This window comes from Pseudopodoces humilis, chromosome 2 (genome assembly GCF_049639895.1).
Source record: "Pseudopodoces humilis isolate 2021_Gansu_Grassland_sample_001 chromosome 2, ASM4963989v1, whole genome shotgun sequence".
Lineage (NCBI taxonomy): Eukaryota > Metazoa > Chordata > Aves > Passeriformes > Paridae > Pseudopodoces > Pseudopodoces humilis.
In genome coordinates, this window is record NC_142201.1 from 21,049,149 (window position 1) to 21,070,352 (window position 21,204).

Sequence of the window (21,204 nt, forward strand, 5' to 3'; positions counted from 1 at the left end):
TGGCTTTAAAAGTATTGAAGTGGTTTTATTCTGTAGATGTAGGGTCAATGGAAAAAAAAAATTCTCTGTGTCTTTTCTCACACTGTTCTGCTTACTAAGACTAGAATTTACAAACCTTTGAAGACTATGAAACCGGTATTTTCAGCCACACCTTCAAGATCTGCAGACCCAGAACATAAATCCCAGAGTCAGTTCCATGTCTGGATGAGATTTTCAGTCCTCAGTCTTTAGACATATTTGCTACTTGATTTATCAGTTTTCTCCATTCAATGATAAATCTTACCTATAGCTCACTAGAAGCAGCTGGAATCAATTAGCAAAGACTTGAAATATATTAGAAATAGAGTATAATAGACCACTATGACGTCTTAAAACAAACAAAAACAAAAGGAGAAAAAAAAATCACCTGAGCCATTTCCTTTGTGCTGAATCACAGTTTGAGATTCTCTTTTGCTTGTTCATCTGACAGGCCTATCCTCTTTTATTTTTGTAGTCACAGCATATTTTACCTGGTAGCCAGAACATATAATTCAGTGGACTGTGTTGCAGTTATACTTCTTCACCTTGACACACCTGCTGCAGTCTGGTTTCCCTAGGGAATCTTTATATAATGTCTGGGTGCTGAAGTTTCCAAGTTATCAGTAAAATGCTGCTTGTAGCACTCAGCTGCTTGTCAATTTATCCAGATTCTTGGCAATATCTTGGCATCTATTTCTGAACTGATTGTATTACTGTAATAGAGGTACTTTCTTTCAGGTCATATGTTGTGATGGTTAGAGCAATGTAAAAACACTCTTTCCAGTACCCTGTGGTAGTATAATATATAAAGACACATAATTTGTTTTTAAATAGAAGAAAAGCAGAATAGACTGTGTTTATGTAGAGACAACTTGGATTTTTTTTCCAAACAAGTTTGTGTTATAAGCACATTAACTCTCATTTCGGTGCTTCTCTGTAATTTGACTGCAGGCATCTGCAGAGAAGGCAATTTGTCTTTGACTTAACTGTGAAGAAATGTGTTTATATCAGTATTGGGGTGAGTGAGACACTTCCTAATAGAGTGTTTTATATTCTCATCATAGATTTTCTAACGGTCACATGGCAATAAGTTTTGTCTGTATTTTTTGCACATTTGTCATTCAGATCTTTAAATTTAGAAGTTCCATTACAATGACATCTGTCTCAGCACCAATGAATCTAGCTGCATGCTTTTGAACAGGAAAGAAAACCCGACTGATTTCCTGTGGTCAGAAAAAAAGTTCATTACAATGTCTGGTGGACATGAGCTGGTAATGTGCCATTGCAGCAAAAGTGGCTGATGAGGAGGAGTCTTGTGAGCAGACTGAGGGAATTGATCCTGCCCCCATACTCAGCACTGGTGAGGCCATACCTGGAAAATACTGGGTGCAGTTCTGCACTTCCCAGTACAAGAGAGCTACTGAGCTGCTGGATGAAGTCCAGCAAAGGGACACCAAGATAATTAAGGAGCTTCAGCATATCACATTTGAGGAAAGGCAAAGTGAGCTTGGAGAAGGCTCAGGGAAACATTACTATAAGAAAATACCTGAAGGGAGAATGCAAAGATCCAGGCACTTTTTCGTGGTGCCCAATGACAGAACCAGAGGCAATGGAAGCAAACTCAAAGACAGGAGGTTCCCTTGGAACATCAGAAAACACTTCTTCACCATGAGGGTGACTGAGCAGTGTTGCAAATTACCCAGAGAGGTGGAGGAGTCTCGCTCCTTGGAGATACTCAAACACTGTCTGGAACTTGTCCTGGGCTGTAGGTGTCCCTGCTTCAGCAGGAGGTTGGCCCAGGTGACCTTCAGAGATTGCTTCCAATCTCAGTCACAGAATCACAGAATATTCTGAACTGGAAGGAATCCACAAGGAGCATGAGTCCATCTCTTAAGTGAATGGCCCATATAGGGATTAAACCCACAACCTTGGCATTATTAACACCATATTGAAACCAGCCATCCTGGAATCATGTGATTATAAGTCCATACAATACTTATATATAATTTGCATATTTTCTGTGTATATGTGCATATTATTTGGGGTCCATTACATAGAAATAAGTAGTTAATAATTGTATAGTAAAATAATGTGGCAGCAAGCTTTAGAGTAACAATTCAAACAGTCTCAGAGATGTGGACATAATTTAAATGGGAAATCAGCCCTCATCCCTCTTCTAAAGACTCACTCAAACTGTTAAAGGTCAGCAAATTCAGGATACTTCAGCAGATTCACTAAATGATTCTTACTTTTAATATAAAATCATTATGGTGTTGTATGAACAAGTAGTTTTCACTTAAGCATATGGCCTGATGAAGTGTTTTGAGGACTTTGCCCACGAGACGTTGTTTTACAGGCAAATACGCGGTAGTTTTTCTTTTGAATTAGTCTGCCATCTGTCAGCTTTATACCCTGTTGAATCTGAACATTATCCGTGGTTGAAATATACAGAATGGGAGGGGGTTTTAGATAAAAATGTTATTAAGAACATCTAATGAGAACCCAGATAATGATAAACTTGTTTCTTTGAAGGACTGAGTACCCAAGAGAAGTTATGGCAGAAGTTGTATGACAAGCATAGCAACTAGTTGCTGATACCATGGCCTGGTATTCCCAAAGTAATGCTAATGTTAAGCCAGTGTCATGGCTCTGTTAGTTACTGACCTAATATATATCCTAAACTGAACATGCCTTAGCCACAGACAGAGAGAGAGAGACTATCTATATAAAGACCATATACACCATACATTTATCCACATGCTTACGTACACAGAGTTAAATAAACATGTTTTTCTATTTTTGTTCATTGCTTACTCTGATGCACTCATTTATATGCACACCTTATTCCTTTCATGGAAAATGATCTGTTACTCTTCCTGTCAGCATGCCTGAGTCAGAATAAGAATTGTGAGAGCCTTTGGTTGAAGTGACTGTTAGCATTCTCTTATCTGGTAGAGCTAGTCTAATAGAAAAATAGGCACAGCTTGATAACTGTGTGTCATCTATGCATTTTAAAAAGTGTTTCTATGCAGTATGTAAAATAGCTAGATCATATTAAGGGAATTTTGACAAAAGCATCTTGAAATGTTTTAAGATTAAGATTTAAATAGCTTTCTACATATGAATTAATTTTAAGAGTATATTAATTTTCTTATTTACAGAAATATTTGGGCTTGAACTTTACAGTAGAAGGAAATTTTCTAGAGGAGAAGTCTTTTAATGATTGATTCACAGAAAACTGCTAGATATTTACTGTCTTTCCTTCTCTGCATTTTTCATAATTTGAAATACCTAGGTAACTATTGCTTCCCTAAAATAAACAAAGGAAGCTGTTAAAAACAAGCTAGAGATGAATATGAAAAACACAACTTTTCAACTGGAATCTTAAAAAAATATGAGTTTTTTAAACTTTCCTCTTAATATGTAACACATTCTTATTAAAAATGTTGTTTTTACCAATAATAATTGTATTTATCTAGTAGAACTTGAGTGCACTTACAGTTAATCTCTCATTCAGGGTTAGGAGAGTGGGTCCATTGAATTAATTATTTCTCATAATAAATAGTTCAAAAAGGGTATATCATACATAGTGTATTTAGAAATATGGGGTTTATAATTAATTCTTTACTTTTGGTGGTAGATTTCACATTCTTTAGAAATATTGTATTTAGCACACAAATAATTTCTCAGGTAAAGAGAATTATGTAAGAAATTTTGAGTTTTGAGTTTCATTTCCTTGCAGAGTCAAAGCAGCTTTACAAACTAAGCGGCTGAGGAATCATCTTTTGAAATCACGAGGACAGTTACTTAAATAGATCTGATTATTGATGTAATGAGGCTTTTCATTTCAAATATGTGGTATTTTTAGATTGCTGTTGCAAAAATAAATTATGGAATTATGACATTCCTAACCATAACCCAATGACCAAAGGTAGGCTATTGTTGAAAGAGCACATTCGTAAATACTTGCACAGCCATTTTGTGGGCTTACATTTACAATCAGCTTTAGGCATGCCAGGTATAAATGGTAGGTTGAAAAGATGAACCTGTATGATTCAAATACTGCCCAATAGGAACTTTTATATTCTTCTTAACTTTAGGAGTTAATATTTTTTCCAATGTAGTTCTGTACATTCTTCTCCACTTTCCTCTGAAAATCTATATTGAGAAGAGAGAATTGCCATTTTTAATGTTTTGGGTTTTTTTTCTGTAGTTGAAATACATAGAAAATAATTATTATAATTTTGGTAGTGTTTTGTTTGTTTTATTAAAAGGTGGTAGTTTCTGGCTCTGTGCTTGGAGTTTTGTGCTAATAATCTTACATATTTTCTACAATAACTTTCAGTTTTGAATTTTGAAAGAAAGGCTCTTTTCTTCCTGATCAGGAAGAGTTAAAGTGTAATGCAGCTGGATCTCACCAAGTCACTCCAGACTGGTGACACTCTTGTGTACAGTTCAGTGAGAAGCTTGTACTGGATAGAAAATAAAGGACCTTTTCCATGACGTTTTTGCACTCCCAATGAAAACCTGTTTAAAGGTTAATGCCTCTTCTCACCCTTTCTCTCTTTATTGAAGAAATTAGAGAATGACATTATGTCTGAAGCATACGTGGGCTGTTATTAACACTTCCATCAAAGATTATACAATCATTAAATAATGTTTAGATCAATTTCATGAAAATTTCACTATGCAGGCTGATCTTTCTGTGTGGGAAAATAACACTGGTCAATGAGGCATTATAGAACAAAAAGAAACTGTTGCCAAAATAGATGTTTTTAAAAAATTAGCCTGCTCCATGAGAATCAAGTGTCTTCTGCAGCACCTGCTGAGGCAGTCGTAGGCAATGTGATGCTGTCCAGTTACCCAAAACAAACAGGAAGGGCACCTACTCTGGCAGCCTGCAGCTGTGAGTTTGTCCACATTCCCTGTGGAAAAACGTTCATTGCTTTTATTCAGGAAATACTTTTGGTGCCTGTCACACCGTATTAGAAATGGCGAGAAGTACGACACTGACCCTCTTAGCTGCATTGTCCAAGAGAGCAAAGTTTATTATTCTTGTTCTTCTTTTATAGACATGTTCGAGAAGGTGCAAGAGGTAAAACTCTCATTGGTCATTAAAGCAGCACATCACCATCATTGGTTAATTGGAACACCACCCCTTGACTGTTTCCTAAACAACACCTGCAAAGATTGTTGTCCTTTACCAAGGACTGTTTGGATTCTTTCTCATGCTTTCTCAGGCCAGAGTGAGAAGCCTGTGTGACTTAGTCTCACACAGGATCTGTTCCCTGCTTGCTTTTTGCATTTAGCATCCACAGGTGCCTACTTGCAGTTTCAGTTTGAGACTTAGAATTTGGATGCATCAAAACAGCTCTTCTTTTGGGTACCTGGTTTGAATCTCTGATGTGTTTGCTCATGAGGTGGGCCCAGCCTCTTCTTCAAGGTGTACAGTGATCATGCAGTAGGCAACAGGCAGAAGGTGAAACACAAGAAACTCTTAGATTCTTGGAAAACCATTTTCACCATAGGGCTGGTTTCACCATGTGGTTTTGCTGTATGGGAACAGATGTCCAGGAGGCATGTAGAATCTGCGTACAAGAAAATGCTCAAAGCCCACCTGGCCAAGGACCTGAGCAGCCTGCTTTGGCTGGACATGTGTTGAATAGGGTGTTTCCAAATGGCCTTCAAGCACCCCTCAGTGTATTTTGTCCTACAGTTCTGAGCTATGTGTGCAAGGTGCATTGCTTGAAGTGTTGTGTATTACATGTCAAGGAAGTCTGTGGAAGGAATGTCAGCACAAATTAACTATTTCATTGTACAGAATTACTTTTTAGGCCACTTTTAGAGATAAGTGACATAAAACTCCAGCATGTTATGCAATATGAGTAGCCTCAGTAGAGAACATCTTTAGTATTTACCTTGTGTTCTCCATAAAAGAGCAATACCTTTCTATAGCTAATCTAAGCTGCAGTTGATTGAGTTAGATTTCTCCTGCTGGGATAACTGGACACCGTTTCAGAAAAGCCCGAGAATTCCTTGAGGCCTGTAACACAAGTTACCATACAGAGTTCCCAGTGTGCTGTCCTCTAAACACACAGTGCTCTGTGAAGAGTGCTCCAGTCATCCAGAATGATCAGAGTAACCCCGCATGTAAATGTGACCTTCTCTCTGCCTCACAGAGATGCTGTGTCTGGGGCTGACTGTCACAGAAACACTTCCTTTCATTTGATTTGGGTTTCTAGCTCTTGAAAACAAGCAAGAAATATGAAATTTCTCCTCCTTCTTCTCCATTCAAACCATTTTATTCCTTCTGGCTTTCTTTGAGATAATGTTCTATGAACTGGTTTGTGAGAGAAGAACTGCTGGTGTGGTCTGAAATATAAAGTGGCACTTTTTTTTTTTTTTTTTTTTTTTTTTTTTTTTTAGAAATTATGGTAATACTGTTTTGTAAGCTTTATGGTAAATAATTGGATTCTTGGTATGTTGGTCTGCAACATACTCCTAGTAGAGAGTTAATAAAAATCTGAATTAAAAAGCATATGTGCATGTAATTTTTAAACAGTTCTTAATATGAATCATTGACTCATAAAGAATGGTGGCTGTAGTTAGTATGCTGAATATTCTGGTGCTTAATTAATTTGATTTTAAGTTTCCAGTTTATTCATTTGTTATAGCATTTAAAAACATCTTGGCTTACTTCTCATTTTCCTTAATGGAACTAAGTTGTTGGGCTGTAAGCTGCATTACTTCCTTAACAGCATATTTAAAATGATTCTGTTATCCCTGGCTGGTCAAATTGGCACATCCTTGAAATAAAATGAAATGTAATTCATTATTGTATTCACTATTGGAATTTTTCCCAACTATTTCTGGAAGGAGTGTAAATCCAGAGATTAGGAGAGGAACATTAATCACATTATTTCATTATTGTTTTTTCTTAATTCATTGGAGAATTAACAGTAAGAGACCAAAATTGCAAATATTGCAGCTGCATAAAATGGATTCATTCAATAATGTTTAAGTAACTCTGATGGTAAATGGGTCACTTTTTCCCCTGGTTCCCAGGTATTTGGAAAATCAAAACACAGGAAACAAGAAAACATAAGTTGAGCTAAAAAATAGCCCAGCATCTGTTATGATGTTAAAATTGTTATTTCTTCTCTCTTCTTGTGAATTTCCACCACCTCCCATAAATTACAAACAGCACCTTTTAAGCATCTCAACATTTTGTATGGGATATGGATGGATGTGTTGTACTCTGAATTATATTATGGTTCTTGAAAATTTCTGGGTCACTCACATGACTAGCACAGGTGGTTAGTACTGGAATTATTTTGAAAATCTAAAAAAAACTGAGCAAGAGAAAATTACAAAAGTTGTTGAACAAACCACAAACAATGATTGCAGTAGTAATATTTTTAAGACTGATAATTTACTTCTTAGATGCTACTTAGTTTTGAATTTTAACCATATACTATGGGCTAGTTTTTCACAAAGGAAAAAGTAAAAATACTTTTGGCAATGAACAGTCAGCAAGTTATCTGTAAAAATGAAAGGCCTGAGCACCTTCTGGTTTACAGAAATCAAGTGTTATTCTGATGTCCATGTGACCTGGCTGTACTTGGTCAATTTCTTCCTGCAGTCTGTCTTGGGGCTTTTTTTAGATATATGATGAAGTTTAAATTAGTCCTTAAACACTTATAAAAGACTGTATTGTGCATATATACATAAATTAATGTATAAGGATAACAAATATTCCTACAGTGCAGATTTTACAAAAATCACCCATCACACTTTTAACCAATTGATTGGATTATGAAGGAGGAAAACATCAATTAAAAATAAAGAAGTTACAGAGTATAAGATGCAATCCATAAGAAGCCTAAAACATAGTATGTCGCATTCTGATACCAAATGTTTCTGTGTCATTTGAGGACAGATCATGAAAACTTTCTTTTCATTCTTTCTTTGCAGAACAATAGATGGTAGTGTTAAACTTGCACATGAGTTCTATGCTTATAAATCATGACATTTTTAGTCTCATGCTTCAGTCTGTTAGGGAGCTGATATAGTAGTGTCATATGTGGTCAAGGATACTTGTTTGATAAGCACTTGCTATGCTTACACATTACATTCGCAGGTCTTCCAAAATCTTAATTTTAAAACTGATTTTAATCTTTTATCCTTCTGGCCTTCTTCGCTATCACTAACGGTGATAACACTTATGGATATCCCTGTTAGTCATATCATTATTCCATCCAGACTTTTGCAGTATATAGGGTAGAGAGGGCCTGCTGTACATACCAAGAGCCTAACTAACACTTTTTTCTTATACACTTACATTTAATGTAGGAGGATGAGGTAATGAGGTGCTGCAGTAATATTATTTCTTCCTCTGGTTAAGTGATTAATTTTTCTTTTTCTACATTCATAGAGTGAAATATAAATTCATATACTTTGCAATACTTTTTTAAGCATTTAGTTCATTCCAAAGTGAGAACTGTCCTATATTAGTATGACCTTTTGAGAGATCTCATAGGAGTAGTATTGATCAGTGACACAAGTTTTAGAAATAATGCACAGAAGCAGCCAGAATCTCAGCTGAAGTCTGTATAAATCTCATCTGTCTTTCAGTTGGAATGATGCTGATGTTGCAATATTTATGCAAAATGGGAAAGAACTTGACTGCTTTCATATCTCTAAATTTAGTGTGTGGGTGGTCCAGAACAGTGAGGAGTTTATAACATCTCTATGTATTAATAAATCCATTTCATGTGTGAACCTCTGTAAACCTTTCGTCATCCATTAAAAATGTGGCTCTGCTGTTGACAATAAGTCTCAGTAAAAACTGAAAAAGAAAGACTTATGGAAGACCTAGTACACTTATTTCCTGTAACATGCAAGACAGTGTAATTACGGGTCATTTGCCTGGTTTCTTTGGTAATTAAGATTTTTAATTGTGTCTAGTTCCAGGGAATTAGTTAAACTTTTTATTATGCATATTGACTTCCATAATCATCGGCTCGTCTCGTACAGTAAGCTTAGTGACATCATGGAAGTCAATTAGGTCTTTCAAGGCAGAGCAGTGAAGTACATTCTTTTGTATGAGCTGGATCAGAAAAGGTTTCTGAAAGGCCTTGGTAATGCTCTTCTGTGCAACATTTAAGCTTATTCTTCAAAAACCAAAGCCTGTCAGAGTTTCATTTATTGTCCTCAGAGTGCTTAAGATCATGAACTAAGCTATTGTTAAGAACAAAACCTATAGGCAGAGCCATGCTTCCATCCTAATAGCAATTGCACTAAGCTTTCCAGGATCAGCTGGTTACATATTTGTAGTTAGTAGTAGTGATAATTGTCAATATTTGAAAGTATCACATTGTTCAAATTGGAATGCAGTGACTGTATGAAGGAAATGAGCACAGAAGAGATTGGTGTGATTTCTTTGGCTCACTAAAAATCATTAATTAAGTTTTACTTTATTACATGTAAGGTAGAAAGAACCTTTTAATTTTCTCTTGACAGACTCCAAGTTGTTGCTGACAAGTTGAAAGGCAAGAATCAATATTTTAAAAAGAAAGGAAATCAGGAGAGGGTTCTTTCAGTTTTCCCTTTCCACAATCTCCGATAGATGGGTATATATAGGGTAGACATTTAATACATCTTGCAAAATTTTTTTCTTTGAATGTAATAAAGGCTTTGCAAGTTCCAACTTGGTTCCCATAAGCACAGCCAGAACAGTGTGCAGCCCTTATGTTCTGCAGTGAAATAGTTGTGTGTTTGAGAACCTAAAAAGTACAGTATGATATTGTATGTTCATAGAATCATAGACCATTCTAAGTTGGAAAGGACTCACAAGGATCATCAAAGTTCAGCTCCTGGCCCTGCACAGGGTGGCCTCAGGAATCACACCATGTGCCTGAGAGCATTGATTAGTAGATGTGAGGAAAATTGCCCTAACCAGCCCAACATCTGTTTTCAATTACTAAAATTACTTGTGGCAATAATTTTGGCATTAGTAGTAGTAGCAGTGCTAATAATATTGATAATAAATGCAGTATGAATTGGAGAAGTGTTAGAAACCATGTGTCCATATAGATCAGAATTTTTCTGGTCCTTGGATGCCGAAAGTTGCTTTGGGTTATCCATGACCAAAAATTCAAATTGAATTTGCAGGTCATGGACAGGAAGAGACAGGAAGAGTTGCTTCCTTATATAAATTCAGGAATGAGTTCTAGAAACATTATCTTTCATTATATAAAATTTCATACAATATGATTTTTATATATTTATCTTATTTGTTTATTATTCAATATTCTGACATTAAATTACAAAATCCACATTAATAATGTATGATTGTTTTTAACAACTTTGCTTCCAAACTGCAGTCTGGAATGATGACTATTGTAAGGCATGACAGTTCTGACTAAACTCTCTCTTCTCTAAATGAAACCTTCCAATATAATTGCTTGTTTTAGTTCTCATTATTCATTTGGAAGAATTAAGCAAATATAATACAACTTTGGCAGCACTCTTCTGATAAGTAGTGTCTATCTCCACTCATGCAAAGTCTTACTGTTGGCCTAGGTAGTTTAGTGTTCCCCATACCATGCGTATGTAGGAAATGCTGTACGTGTGAGTGAAAGCAGTGCTTTTGCCATTTTGCAGGTTGTAAAGTTGGTTTGGAAAAGTTAAATTGCCTGCTTATAAAGGTATTTAGGCACTTGCTTAATTTTACTTTAAGCTTGCGATTAGACACATCCCTATGAAAGCACTCAGGAACATCTGGATAACCAGTTTCTGGGATTTAAGTAAGTGTATTGATGTTTTTTGAATTGAAATTAATTAAAGGTTAATTACCATGCAGATGTTCAAACTGAGAGTTTTGCTCTTGTTCTAATTAGGGATGTCTAAGCCAAGAACAAAATTTAGTTTTCTTACTAAGTTTCATTCAGGATCATTTTGTCTTTTAAAACAAGCTATTAGAACTTCATTGTAACACTAATTTTTTCCCCTCACCTACTTGTTTCTCAGTGTCTTGTGTTTGAAGATTCACCACAGGGAGTCAAAGGAGCCCTGGCAGCAGGAATGCAAGTGGTTATGATTCCAGATGAAAGATTAAATCCAGATCTTAAAAAGGAGGCAACACTGGTGCTGAAGTCCATGGAAGATTTCCAACCAGAACTGTTTGGTTTACCAGCATATGATTGATGCCTAATACCTATGAACATGATCTTGACTGGAGATAAATTAAAAGTGAAATGAAATTTTATTTTGGTATTATGATTGTTTTTCATCTTTTATTCTCTTCTTCAAAACTATAGCACAAAAATCCTGTTAACAGTCAGTCTTTTACACATTGCCTTTGATAAACTGTCTGGAATGTTTATGATTTGTCCTTTTAATAAATGCTAAATTAAAGCAGCATCTTTCTGTTAAGTGAATTCAGCCTTGTTCTATTCATGTCATAATGTTTTCTGGGAATATTATGGAACTATTTAGACAATTTATTGTGACTGCATTGGAAGCTTCTTGTTCTGTTTCCACTTGAATTACTGTTTACATCTTAATCAGAAATCTTTTCTGGATTGCCTTTTATCCCATTAAAATGTTTTTGACACTATTATTGCTGTCAATGCATTTATCCTTTTTCTTATCTCATTGATGCCTTGGAGTGGCTACTTAGAACAGAGGCTAGACAAAGTTAAGAGAATAAAGTGTGTGTTTATTAAAGGCCTTCAAACCTTGGGCAGTCTAAAGCCTCCCATAGGCTGCACCCAAGATGAATGGCAGTCATGAGTTTTTCAGACAGACATAAGTTTGATCTCTTTGCATATCAGGAGAGAGCTGTCCAATTACAACTTCAGGTAATGAAGTCATATTCCCCCAGCTCACTCTCCCCCCACAATTCACTTTTGTTTATACTTTTCGGTGGTTGTGGCTGTAAGGTGTCCTTGGGTTCCAGGCACAGAGGAATTGTTTTGTTTGACCACACTACTGCTAAATACTTAAGTTAAATACTAAAGACAGTATTTAACACTTTATATGAAGTTTAGAGATATGCACTAATGCATCACAGGATTTGAAAAATATAAAGGCTAACCTTAAAATATTAAGGCATCACCATACTTGCCCATCTATTCCACTTGTATTGTGTTGTCTTTTTTCTTTTTTTCTCCCCGTCTTTGCAACAGGGATTCTGTTGTATTTTCTGTGTTTTTTTGTTTTCTTCTAAGATATTGAATGAGATGACTTCCAGACATTCCTTAAAATCCTCATTATTTTGTAATTTTGTCATTATCTTTTCTGATATTTTGATTACCTGCTAGGAGGTATACAAGGTTATATGATCTTAGAATTCAGCCAAAATGCTTTGTATCTTGTTTCTTTCATTTCCTTATATCCTTCTAATAGTCCCTTCTCTTTCATTTTTGTGAAATAAGTGTGTCCTGTCTCTGTGAATCAATTCTGATAAAGTTATGGCCCTAACTTCTTTATCAAAATAGCTTTCTATAGGCTGTCCTAATTTCCATTCTTACCTTGTCCTTGAGCCCTTGCTTTTCACCAATTTTCCTACAAAGAGTTTTGCAATATGTTTTGAAGTGCAGAAATTGCAGATTTGGTTTAGATAAAAAGTTAAAATTTATTTTTCTGGCTACCATAATTTCCATTAAATGTTTATATTGTCAGCTGTTCTTCTTACTTCTGTGTCTTTCTGGTATCTTGTCAGTACAAGGGTAAGGGTCTCTTTATAAAATGCTAGATACATAGACAGGTTTTGGTGGAGTCTGCAATTACATGTGACATGATGGAAGCAATGTCTTACCTTGTCTAAAGAAAATTATGGTATTTATATAGCTTTATGGCAGTTTTATAAAATGAATTGTATTCAGCACTTAAATCCCTACATTTCTAATGAGTATCCATGAGGTATTTCACACTCTCGGTAAAATACCAAACTCCGTGAAGACAAGAGGCCTGAAATATTTTAAATCAGATAATTTCCATGTATTATGAGAAGGCTGCTCTGATCTTGGGTTTTTTAATATGTGTTTATATATGATCTTCGTCACAAAAACATTTTCTAGTCATTACTGGTGTTTAACTTTTAGATTTAAGGGTGTTTTGTCAGGAACAGAATTAATGAATTATAGACCCTTCAGTATTCATGGTGAATTTCTTTAGATTTTCTTCCTTCTGTATTTATAAAAACCTCAAAATTTACATCTTTTACGTAGACTGTTCTTATTTTATTTTATAGTAGTCTGTTTATACCTCAAGAACTTAAGGACATTTTATTCTATATGGTCAGTCATATATGACCTAGATTATACCAGAACCTTTTTTACATAGAGTATAATGCTTACATAGAGTATGTATATACTACATGCTGTAGTATATATACTTGTACAGTATTTGCAGTTAAATGCTTTCCATTCTAAGGATCTGGAGACATTTTTTCAAAATAGAGTAAATATTGATTCCATGTAAGTATTCTCCATATTATGTTGTTACATTTGGCCATGGGTATTGCAGTCATAATAGTTTGTATAGTGACAACAACTTGTCCCATCCAACCTGAACTCCATTTCTGGTCTTCCCAGACAAGTTAACAGAACTATTGCTGTATAATTCCTCCTTTGACATATGTTACATAGCACAAAGTTTTACTGTAGAGCAATAATTCTGAGCTTTCAAGTGTAAAACAGGTTCCTGTTGGGATCTCCTTCATTCATAATTACTGAATTTCAACAAGGAAGTTACTATGTAGAAGAAGCTTTAATAAGCTGTAATTAGTAACTTCTTCGAAGTTTTGCATGTATTTAATTTAACTGGTGAGTTTTGCAAAAAAATAGAAGTGAGACGTCTCATTTATACTTTACTTTGAAGGAATTGTCATCAAAGTAATGAATTTTGTTTTTAAAGATGTAGATGCAATAAATATATCACTTACAAAATAGAATTATTTCACCATGACCCCCTTGGTAAGATCAGCATAGTTCTAATTTAATAGCCTTATCTTAATGAAAATTAATAATCAGTAAAATACTGCTCCTTACCTCATCAACAAATCCTATTGCATACAATTATTTTTCCATTTATTTAGTATCCCATCTGACAGCTGTCAGTGAAATTGTGCCCCTAAACTGAAATCTGTGAACCTGTGCTATATGTCATAACCTTCCCATCATTCTGGTAAAATTTATTCCATTTATTTATTCCATTCTTCTTTTTCAGCTTGTTCACCAACTTCCTGGTCCCATGCTGAACCATTTACTGTAACTGAAGTAATTTTGACTGTTGTTGTTAGCTTTTCTCTTGACTGAATGAGAAATCAAAACAGCACGCAAAATTAAATCCTTCTTCTACAGTAGACCTAAAAATCCTGTCATCTCCATTATATACAAGGGAGATATTCATGTCACCAGTAGATGACTGTAGCCTGTCTGATTAACCATGTACCAAGTATCAACATATGTTTGTATATATTTCTTTACCCAGTTTTTGGTTGGATTTGTGGCTCTGTAGCTCGATCATCTCAACAACATCTGTTCAGAAAAGAAAAAAAGAAAAAAAGGATTAAAAACTTGGATACCCTCCCTTCCTTCCATCTGCTGCTTTCCAGATGAAGTCCTGTTCTGACTGAACTGAGAAAAATGCATACCAGATCCTGGCTACAGATCATGAGAACATGTGAGCAATCAGGACATTTGAATGTTCCATCTGTGTTTTTAGAAGAGGACTGCTAAAAACTAATCAAAAAAGTCTATCCTCTAGCTCAGCAAGCAGACTTCAATCCCAGCAAATAGTTAACACATGCTTAATTCATTTTTATTAAGCAACTTAATTTTAAGGATGCATTTAATTTTATTTGGCTTAATATAGAACATGTGCTTCAGGCATATTCTGAGAAGGATACCAACCTCCAGAAAATAAAGGCAAAAATTCACGACCAAGTTTTTGCCATTGGAAAATAGGATCAGCACAGCAAGATGGAACTAAATTCAGTCATGAAAATAAGTTTAAAAAAAAAAAAAAAAAAAGAAGATAGACAGGTTTGTGATGTACAAACTATTGTACTGGAACTTTAAACTCCTTTCTACCTCACAAGTGAATTAGGATTTACATTTTACTGGAACTTCAATGGGATTAATTTTGGTAGAATTTCCAGGTTTCAAAGATCTACATAAATGGGGTTTCATTGAATATATTCAAATAAAAATTCATTGCCTTGGAACAGGATTAATTTTAAAATGCAGTCTGACTTCCATGAAGCTTGGCATTTGCCTTCTACAAATAAAGATCAGAAAAAGCTCAGATAGTCATTCCTCATTTGGATTAGATGCCTTTCTAAAGAATGCTATACTTAAACCAAAGAAACCTCTGCCCAGAATTGTTCATGTTGCATATATTCCAAGAAATGTCTTCAGTAGAATCCAAATTAGAAAAAAAATTGCAAGAAAAATCATAGTAAGAAAAAATGCAGTTATTTTCTACTACTTTAAAATTCATATGTGGCTTTAACAAATAGAGAATGAAACTTGAAATTTGCTGTTTTCTTGCTAGATACTGGTTATCCATACAGATTTTTTTTTTTTAATCTAGATAAATATAGACCAAAAACACTAGCTAGGCAGGAAATTCCACAATTCCACTGGCCATATCAAAAATTTGTTACTAATTTTTTAATATTAGAATAATGTTAAGCTGTTAAAAATATAGCAACCCTTTTTTTTTTTTCCAATTCCAATTAATTTGTTTCCATGCATTTGTTCCTAATTTAAGTTTGTATCTTTGCTAAATTTACTGTGTTTTGGCACTGAGAAGGTAGGACTGCTTTTTTGTCAAACTAATGGAAATAAAGGGAAATAGTGGTATGGAGGAAAAGGAGTTCTCTCAGAACAGTTCTCTGTCCCAGGGGAAACATGACTGTCATCAACACTTTATGTTAACCTTCCCTTTGGCCAACAAATCTAGGTTGTGGATCTAATTGCCTCATTATGATGAAGGACAGAAGAAGGGCTAAGACTCAAACTAATAAGCTCAAATTAAAGCCCCTTCCAAGAGCCAAGGAAGCCAACTTCAGCAGGAGGGCTCACTGCGTGTGCCAGTGGCTGTGTTTACATACCAGGTAGCTCAGTGTAAAAAAACTAGAGGTATAAACTAGAGGGCAGGGGGCAGCATGAGAAAGTCTGTTGGTCTCTGCTCTTTAGCCCTTTGATTTATGGGCTCTAAGCCATCATATTCAGAATGTTAGGTGCTGGCTCACTCTGGTGATTAAAACAACTTCAGCAGAGAGAGAGAACATTCCAGCTCTCGCTTTTCTCTTTGTGGTGCTTTCCCCAGAATATCTGCAATATGAAACTGGAACATGAAATAAAACATTAACACGATCATTATTAATATCCAAAGTTCCTGTGATTTAAAAAGTAGCAGAGAGGGCATTATTTAGTGGAAAAGAACAGAATGGTAGAAGAAGGGAGCTGGAAACCAGTACTTGACCCATGGTATAAACCATCCAGGACCTAGCACTCCAATGAAATAAAAGAAGAGAAACAGTAAAGTTGTCTTTAGAAAAACTGTAAAAGCAGTAATTATGACGGGAAAATTTTTTTGCATTAAAAGAAGAAAAACTCAACTCAAAAACATATATGAAGGCACTCTGTTATAAAGCACAGGTTTCTATAGATAAGAGTCAGCCCCTATGGCAACTAGAGCAATTTGCCCATAGAAGGGGATATTGATTTTGACTGCATTTCATCCATGCTATCATGGTTATTTGAGTAAAGTGTATTATGCTAGTTATATATACTATTGTGTATACTATATATATATATATATATATATATATATGCTGGCTATTATACTGACTAGTCTTTGACAGACAGTAACTTTTCCTCATTTAGAGAACTTCAGAAGTTGGATAACTGAAGTTAATTAAGCTTCCTGTAAATTTGACAAAGCAGTTTCCACTGAATCATCTCAATGTCTTGCTAGTAATATAGTTAATTACTTCTACCTACATATCTGGAGTGTGGGCAATGTGTCTAATGACAGTATCCAATCCAAATCACTGTATGGCTGCAGGTAAAACTGCTATCTTACACTCCAATGTGATAAAATTAAAAACATTAGGAATTTAAAAATAGAGGTTCTTTGTATGGACAAAGAAACCTCTTTTTGTGAAAAGAAAATGTTTAGTAGGAGATCACACAGATCTACAACTGATAGAAAAATACACTTGCCACCAGCTCTTCACAGAATGATGCAGCTTGTTTGGGGAAGAATGTTTATATGGTATTTCTACAAAATAGTTTTATTCCCAATTACTTTTTTTTTGCCCAATTAAAGGCAGTGTAGGTTGAAATATGTAGGAGAGAGAGGAAGACAAACACAGATAATAATTCTGAGCCTCCTCTGATTCATGCCTGAGACCATGAAAATGAGAGTAGTTGTTCTAGCTATTAAAGAAACAAATCCAGAAATGCACAAGTTTTATCTCTGTTCTCAGTTTTTTCTATTACACGAGAACTCTAGAGGTAAACAAAAATTTGTGTAATGCAGTTAGGCTTAACTTGCAGAAAAATCTCTGTACTCTTTGCCAGAAATGCAGAGAAGTGACTTTGTGACATACCAGAACAGCCACTGTTCTCAGTGGTTATCTCAGCTGCTGCTGCTTATGCTCCTGAGTTAATCAGCTGAGACATGGTCAAGCACTGGACCGTGGTAGTTGCACTGAAGAGAAAGTAACTGCTACACTAGGGATTTTTTTTTCCTTTTCAGAAAATGCTGAAAGACATTCAGTAGTGCTGCACCTTGAGAAGTGTCTTTTTGCTGTAGCAGAATGTAATTTCAGCAAACAGTAGATTTGTCACATAGAAATATTTCAAGTATTTAACTTGCTGCAGAATATCTGCAGAGACATGGATATCATAAGCCGCTTTTAAGTAGGGAAAGAAGAGTTTTCATTACAGTACCAAAAAATGGGGAGGAAGAGTGAGCATGAGAAAAACAAGTGTTAATGCTTGCTGAAACAGCATCTTGATTTAAAATTGTGAAGACTATGCAAAATGTATTGAATCTTTTTATTACTATGTCCTCAATCTTGGATATAATCCAGAACTGCTACATTTTACATGAAAAATTGGAAAGGTGATTAAGGCAAAATGGATTTCCTGGAGGCCTATGACTGCAGCCTTCTAAACTGATCCATTATAGCCCTCAATATTGTTCTTATTTTAGATGGCTGCATCTGAAACATTGCAAAACCCACAGCATTCAGAACAAATATATTAGACAACTGATTTTATGTTTTTTAGTGAAATCTGAGGCAGAAAAATATGGTGGATTTTTCTCCTCTTTCAAGCAAATCTTACTAATTTATTAATCACGTAATTCCATCCTGTCATATTTCCTTAACCTATGTTATGTAACTCTTAGTAATGATTTTATCAATGTTATGGAGCACATATGTGACTGAAATCCTCTTTGAAATTAATGTTTTGGTCTGAAGTGTCCTAAACCCTTTCTATGGGTACTAAATACATTCCAATTATCAAATAATTGTTATTTTTTTTGGTTGTAGGAACTTGGTTTGTGAAATTATCTAAAGGGCACAGGTCCTTTCAGTTTTGACTTTCTAGTGAAGACTCAAATGTATCAGGAACAGGTTGCAAATGTCTTCTGAAACAAAGGACTTTTTGACATCTACATGAAAGGACCTGGTGCACAGCTGTCATCTGTGCTCATCTTAACTCCAATTCTGTATTTGATAGGAAATTAATACACTTTATAACCTCAGGAAAGAGTGCTATGTCCTTAGTGAAGTTCACACCTGAACTTCTGAAATTTTGCTGAGAGGAAGGGGAAGAGGGAGGGAGGGGGGAAAGGAGGAAGGGAGGAAGGGAAGGAAGATCATGTGTTGAGATAAGAACAGTTTCCTGGCAACATCAATAAGACAAGAAAACAAACAGTAACAGCAACAATATTAATAGCAAATGGTAAAAGAAAAGGAATTATTCACACAGAAAAACTTCCTGATCATAGACAATATTGGATGTCTCCCTCTGCCACATTTTCTTGACTGCAAGAAAAGCCTTCTCTCCAGAAGGGAAAATCCCTTCTTCCTGCCCCCAGCAATATAAGGTGGATCTCAGCCATGCCCCCTCCTGGCTACTGAAAAAATTAACCCTGTCTTCTTTGGAACCAGGACAGAATAAAATTATTTTCTCAGATGTGCTGTTTCTAAGCCTTGCTAAGGACAAATTACTGTTAGAGACTAGAAAAACATCTGGCATTAGGAGGGTTGTGTTTCACTGGAAGACTTCCATTAGTTCTGTGCACTAAATTTGTTCTATAGCCAAATATCTAGTCCACTTTGTGCCATCAGCACAAACTTTGCTAGGCAAAGTTCATCAGCAATTAATTGATGTGAAAAATTATCTAGAAATCTAAAAAAATATTGCAGACTATAATGATTTATAACAAATTATCATAGCATCTTCCTGTCTGTTTTGGTATCAATGATAAGACTAAAAGTGTGCCACACACATTTTTTGTTTGACTAGGATGGCTAGAATGAAGGAAAAATATCTCTCATGAGAGGCATGGGTAATTGCAGCTCATGAAATCCTCTGTTAAATGAGCTATACATCACACAAGTATAGACAGGCAATCTCCTTTTAGCCCATCTCTCTCTCCCCTGTTACCTTCCTCTCCCCATCCCCCTGCCAGGTATAAACATTTGGGCTTAGGGTGTGCTTCAAGTTAAATGCAAGGATAATATATATTTAAATTCATAACATTAGATCAATATGTTTGGCAAGATTGAGTACTATAGTTCATATGAGTTCATCTTTGAAGATAAGAAGTCATCAGCATGTATGGTGTTAATACTGGTGATTAAATACCATCTTCCCTGGTGGGTTTCATGGCTGAGGTGTCATTCTTGGTATGGCATTTTTAATTTCTGTTAGGTTTGTATAAAAAGAAGTAAGATATATGCTCTCTTCAAGTGTATGGCTAAACATCTGAATTAATGTCATTTGCCTTGATAACCAAAAAATTCAGCTGTTCTTGCCAAATTGATTTTATTTTAATAGTTGAGGTTTGTACCCATAGAAAAAGCAAAAATTTGTTGTTCTTGTCTGTTTTGTTCATTAACTTTTCTCCTTAAAAGATATCCAAAGAAATGTCTGCTAAAATTTTATATAATCTATTCAAAACCAAAAAGTCCAGGAATTCTGAGTTCCAATGGTTGCTTGCACTTATTAATTATACAGACTCCTCGTCTTTAATACCAGACTCTGACCTAAAAGATACCCAGGGAAAACACAAGCTACTTCAAATATGAAGAGGGAGAATGTGCATTCTACTAATTAAATGAAAAACAACCTCAGATTTATTTGTCAAAAGATAAAATTTATCACCTCATCAAAGATTTTTATGGGGAAACACCACCTAGATCTTTGTTTTACAGTGAATCTTGTCCTCATGTTTCTCATTTAACAGCCCAGCATGCTGGTACAGTTATCACTAGTGATTTGAACAAAATTCCCTTTTGATATTGAATATTTAAGCTAATTCACTGGGATTCCTTAAATGCAAAGCCAACCCATTGCATGGACCACGTTTGCCATGTACATTCTGGACAAATAACTAAACTACTGTAAGCTAGGAGACATAAAGTAGCTGACATTAATCATGTTATCCCGAGGGAAAGAGAGGAGAAAGTTATCAATGACCATGAGCAAAATGTGCATATGATCAGTGATCATGTGATTGCTGCAGAGTGGCCAGATGACAATTCAGACCTCACTGAATCCCCTTTGGTGTCAGGAGCCACCTTCAGTGCCCCGAGCACCTTGCACCAGGAATGCAGAACTGTCTGTGTATTCAAAATACTTGGAGTGAGAATCATCACCATTGCAAAGCCTTACCCCTTTATAAAATCCAACAGAGAGCTGAGAGGTCTTCGATTATTGTTCACTAATGATAGGATGATACTACCCCCACCCCATACTTGCAGGGGTTTTTTGGAAGTGCATGCAAACTAGTTGAGTTATTCAATTCCTTTAGTTGTCTGATTGCACAGCTGATTACAGACATAAACAATCAGCAGACATGAGCTTTGCAGATGGAATTAATCACAAAACACAAACAAAAAAAGTATAATAGTGGTAAGTTAAA

The 21,204-nt window shown here is 35.4% G+C and overlaps 1 protein-coding gene across 1 annotated transcript in view; it reads left to right on the plus strand.

Moving 5' to 3' along the window:
* The window catches only part of PUDP (pseudouridine 5'-phosphatase), a 76,182-nt gene extending 64,544 nt beyond the window's left edge, over nt 1-11,638 (plus strand). The window contains exon 4 of the mRNA XM_005516613.3: nt 11,050-11,638. Within this exon, the coding sequence (XP_005516670.1) occupies nt 11,050-11,226 (177 nt within the window). The 3' untranslated portion in view covers nt 11,227-11,638. The remainder of the gene's footprint in view (nt 1-11,049) is intronic.
* The last annotated feature ends 9,566 nt before the right edge of the window (nt 11,639-21,204 follow it).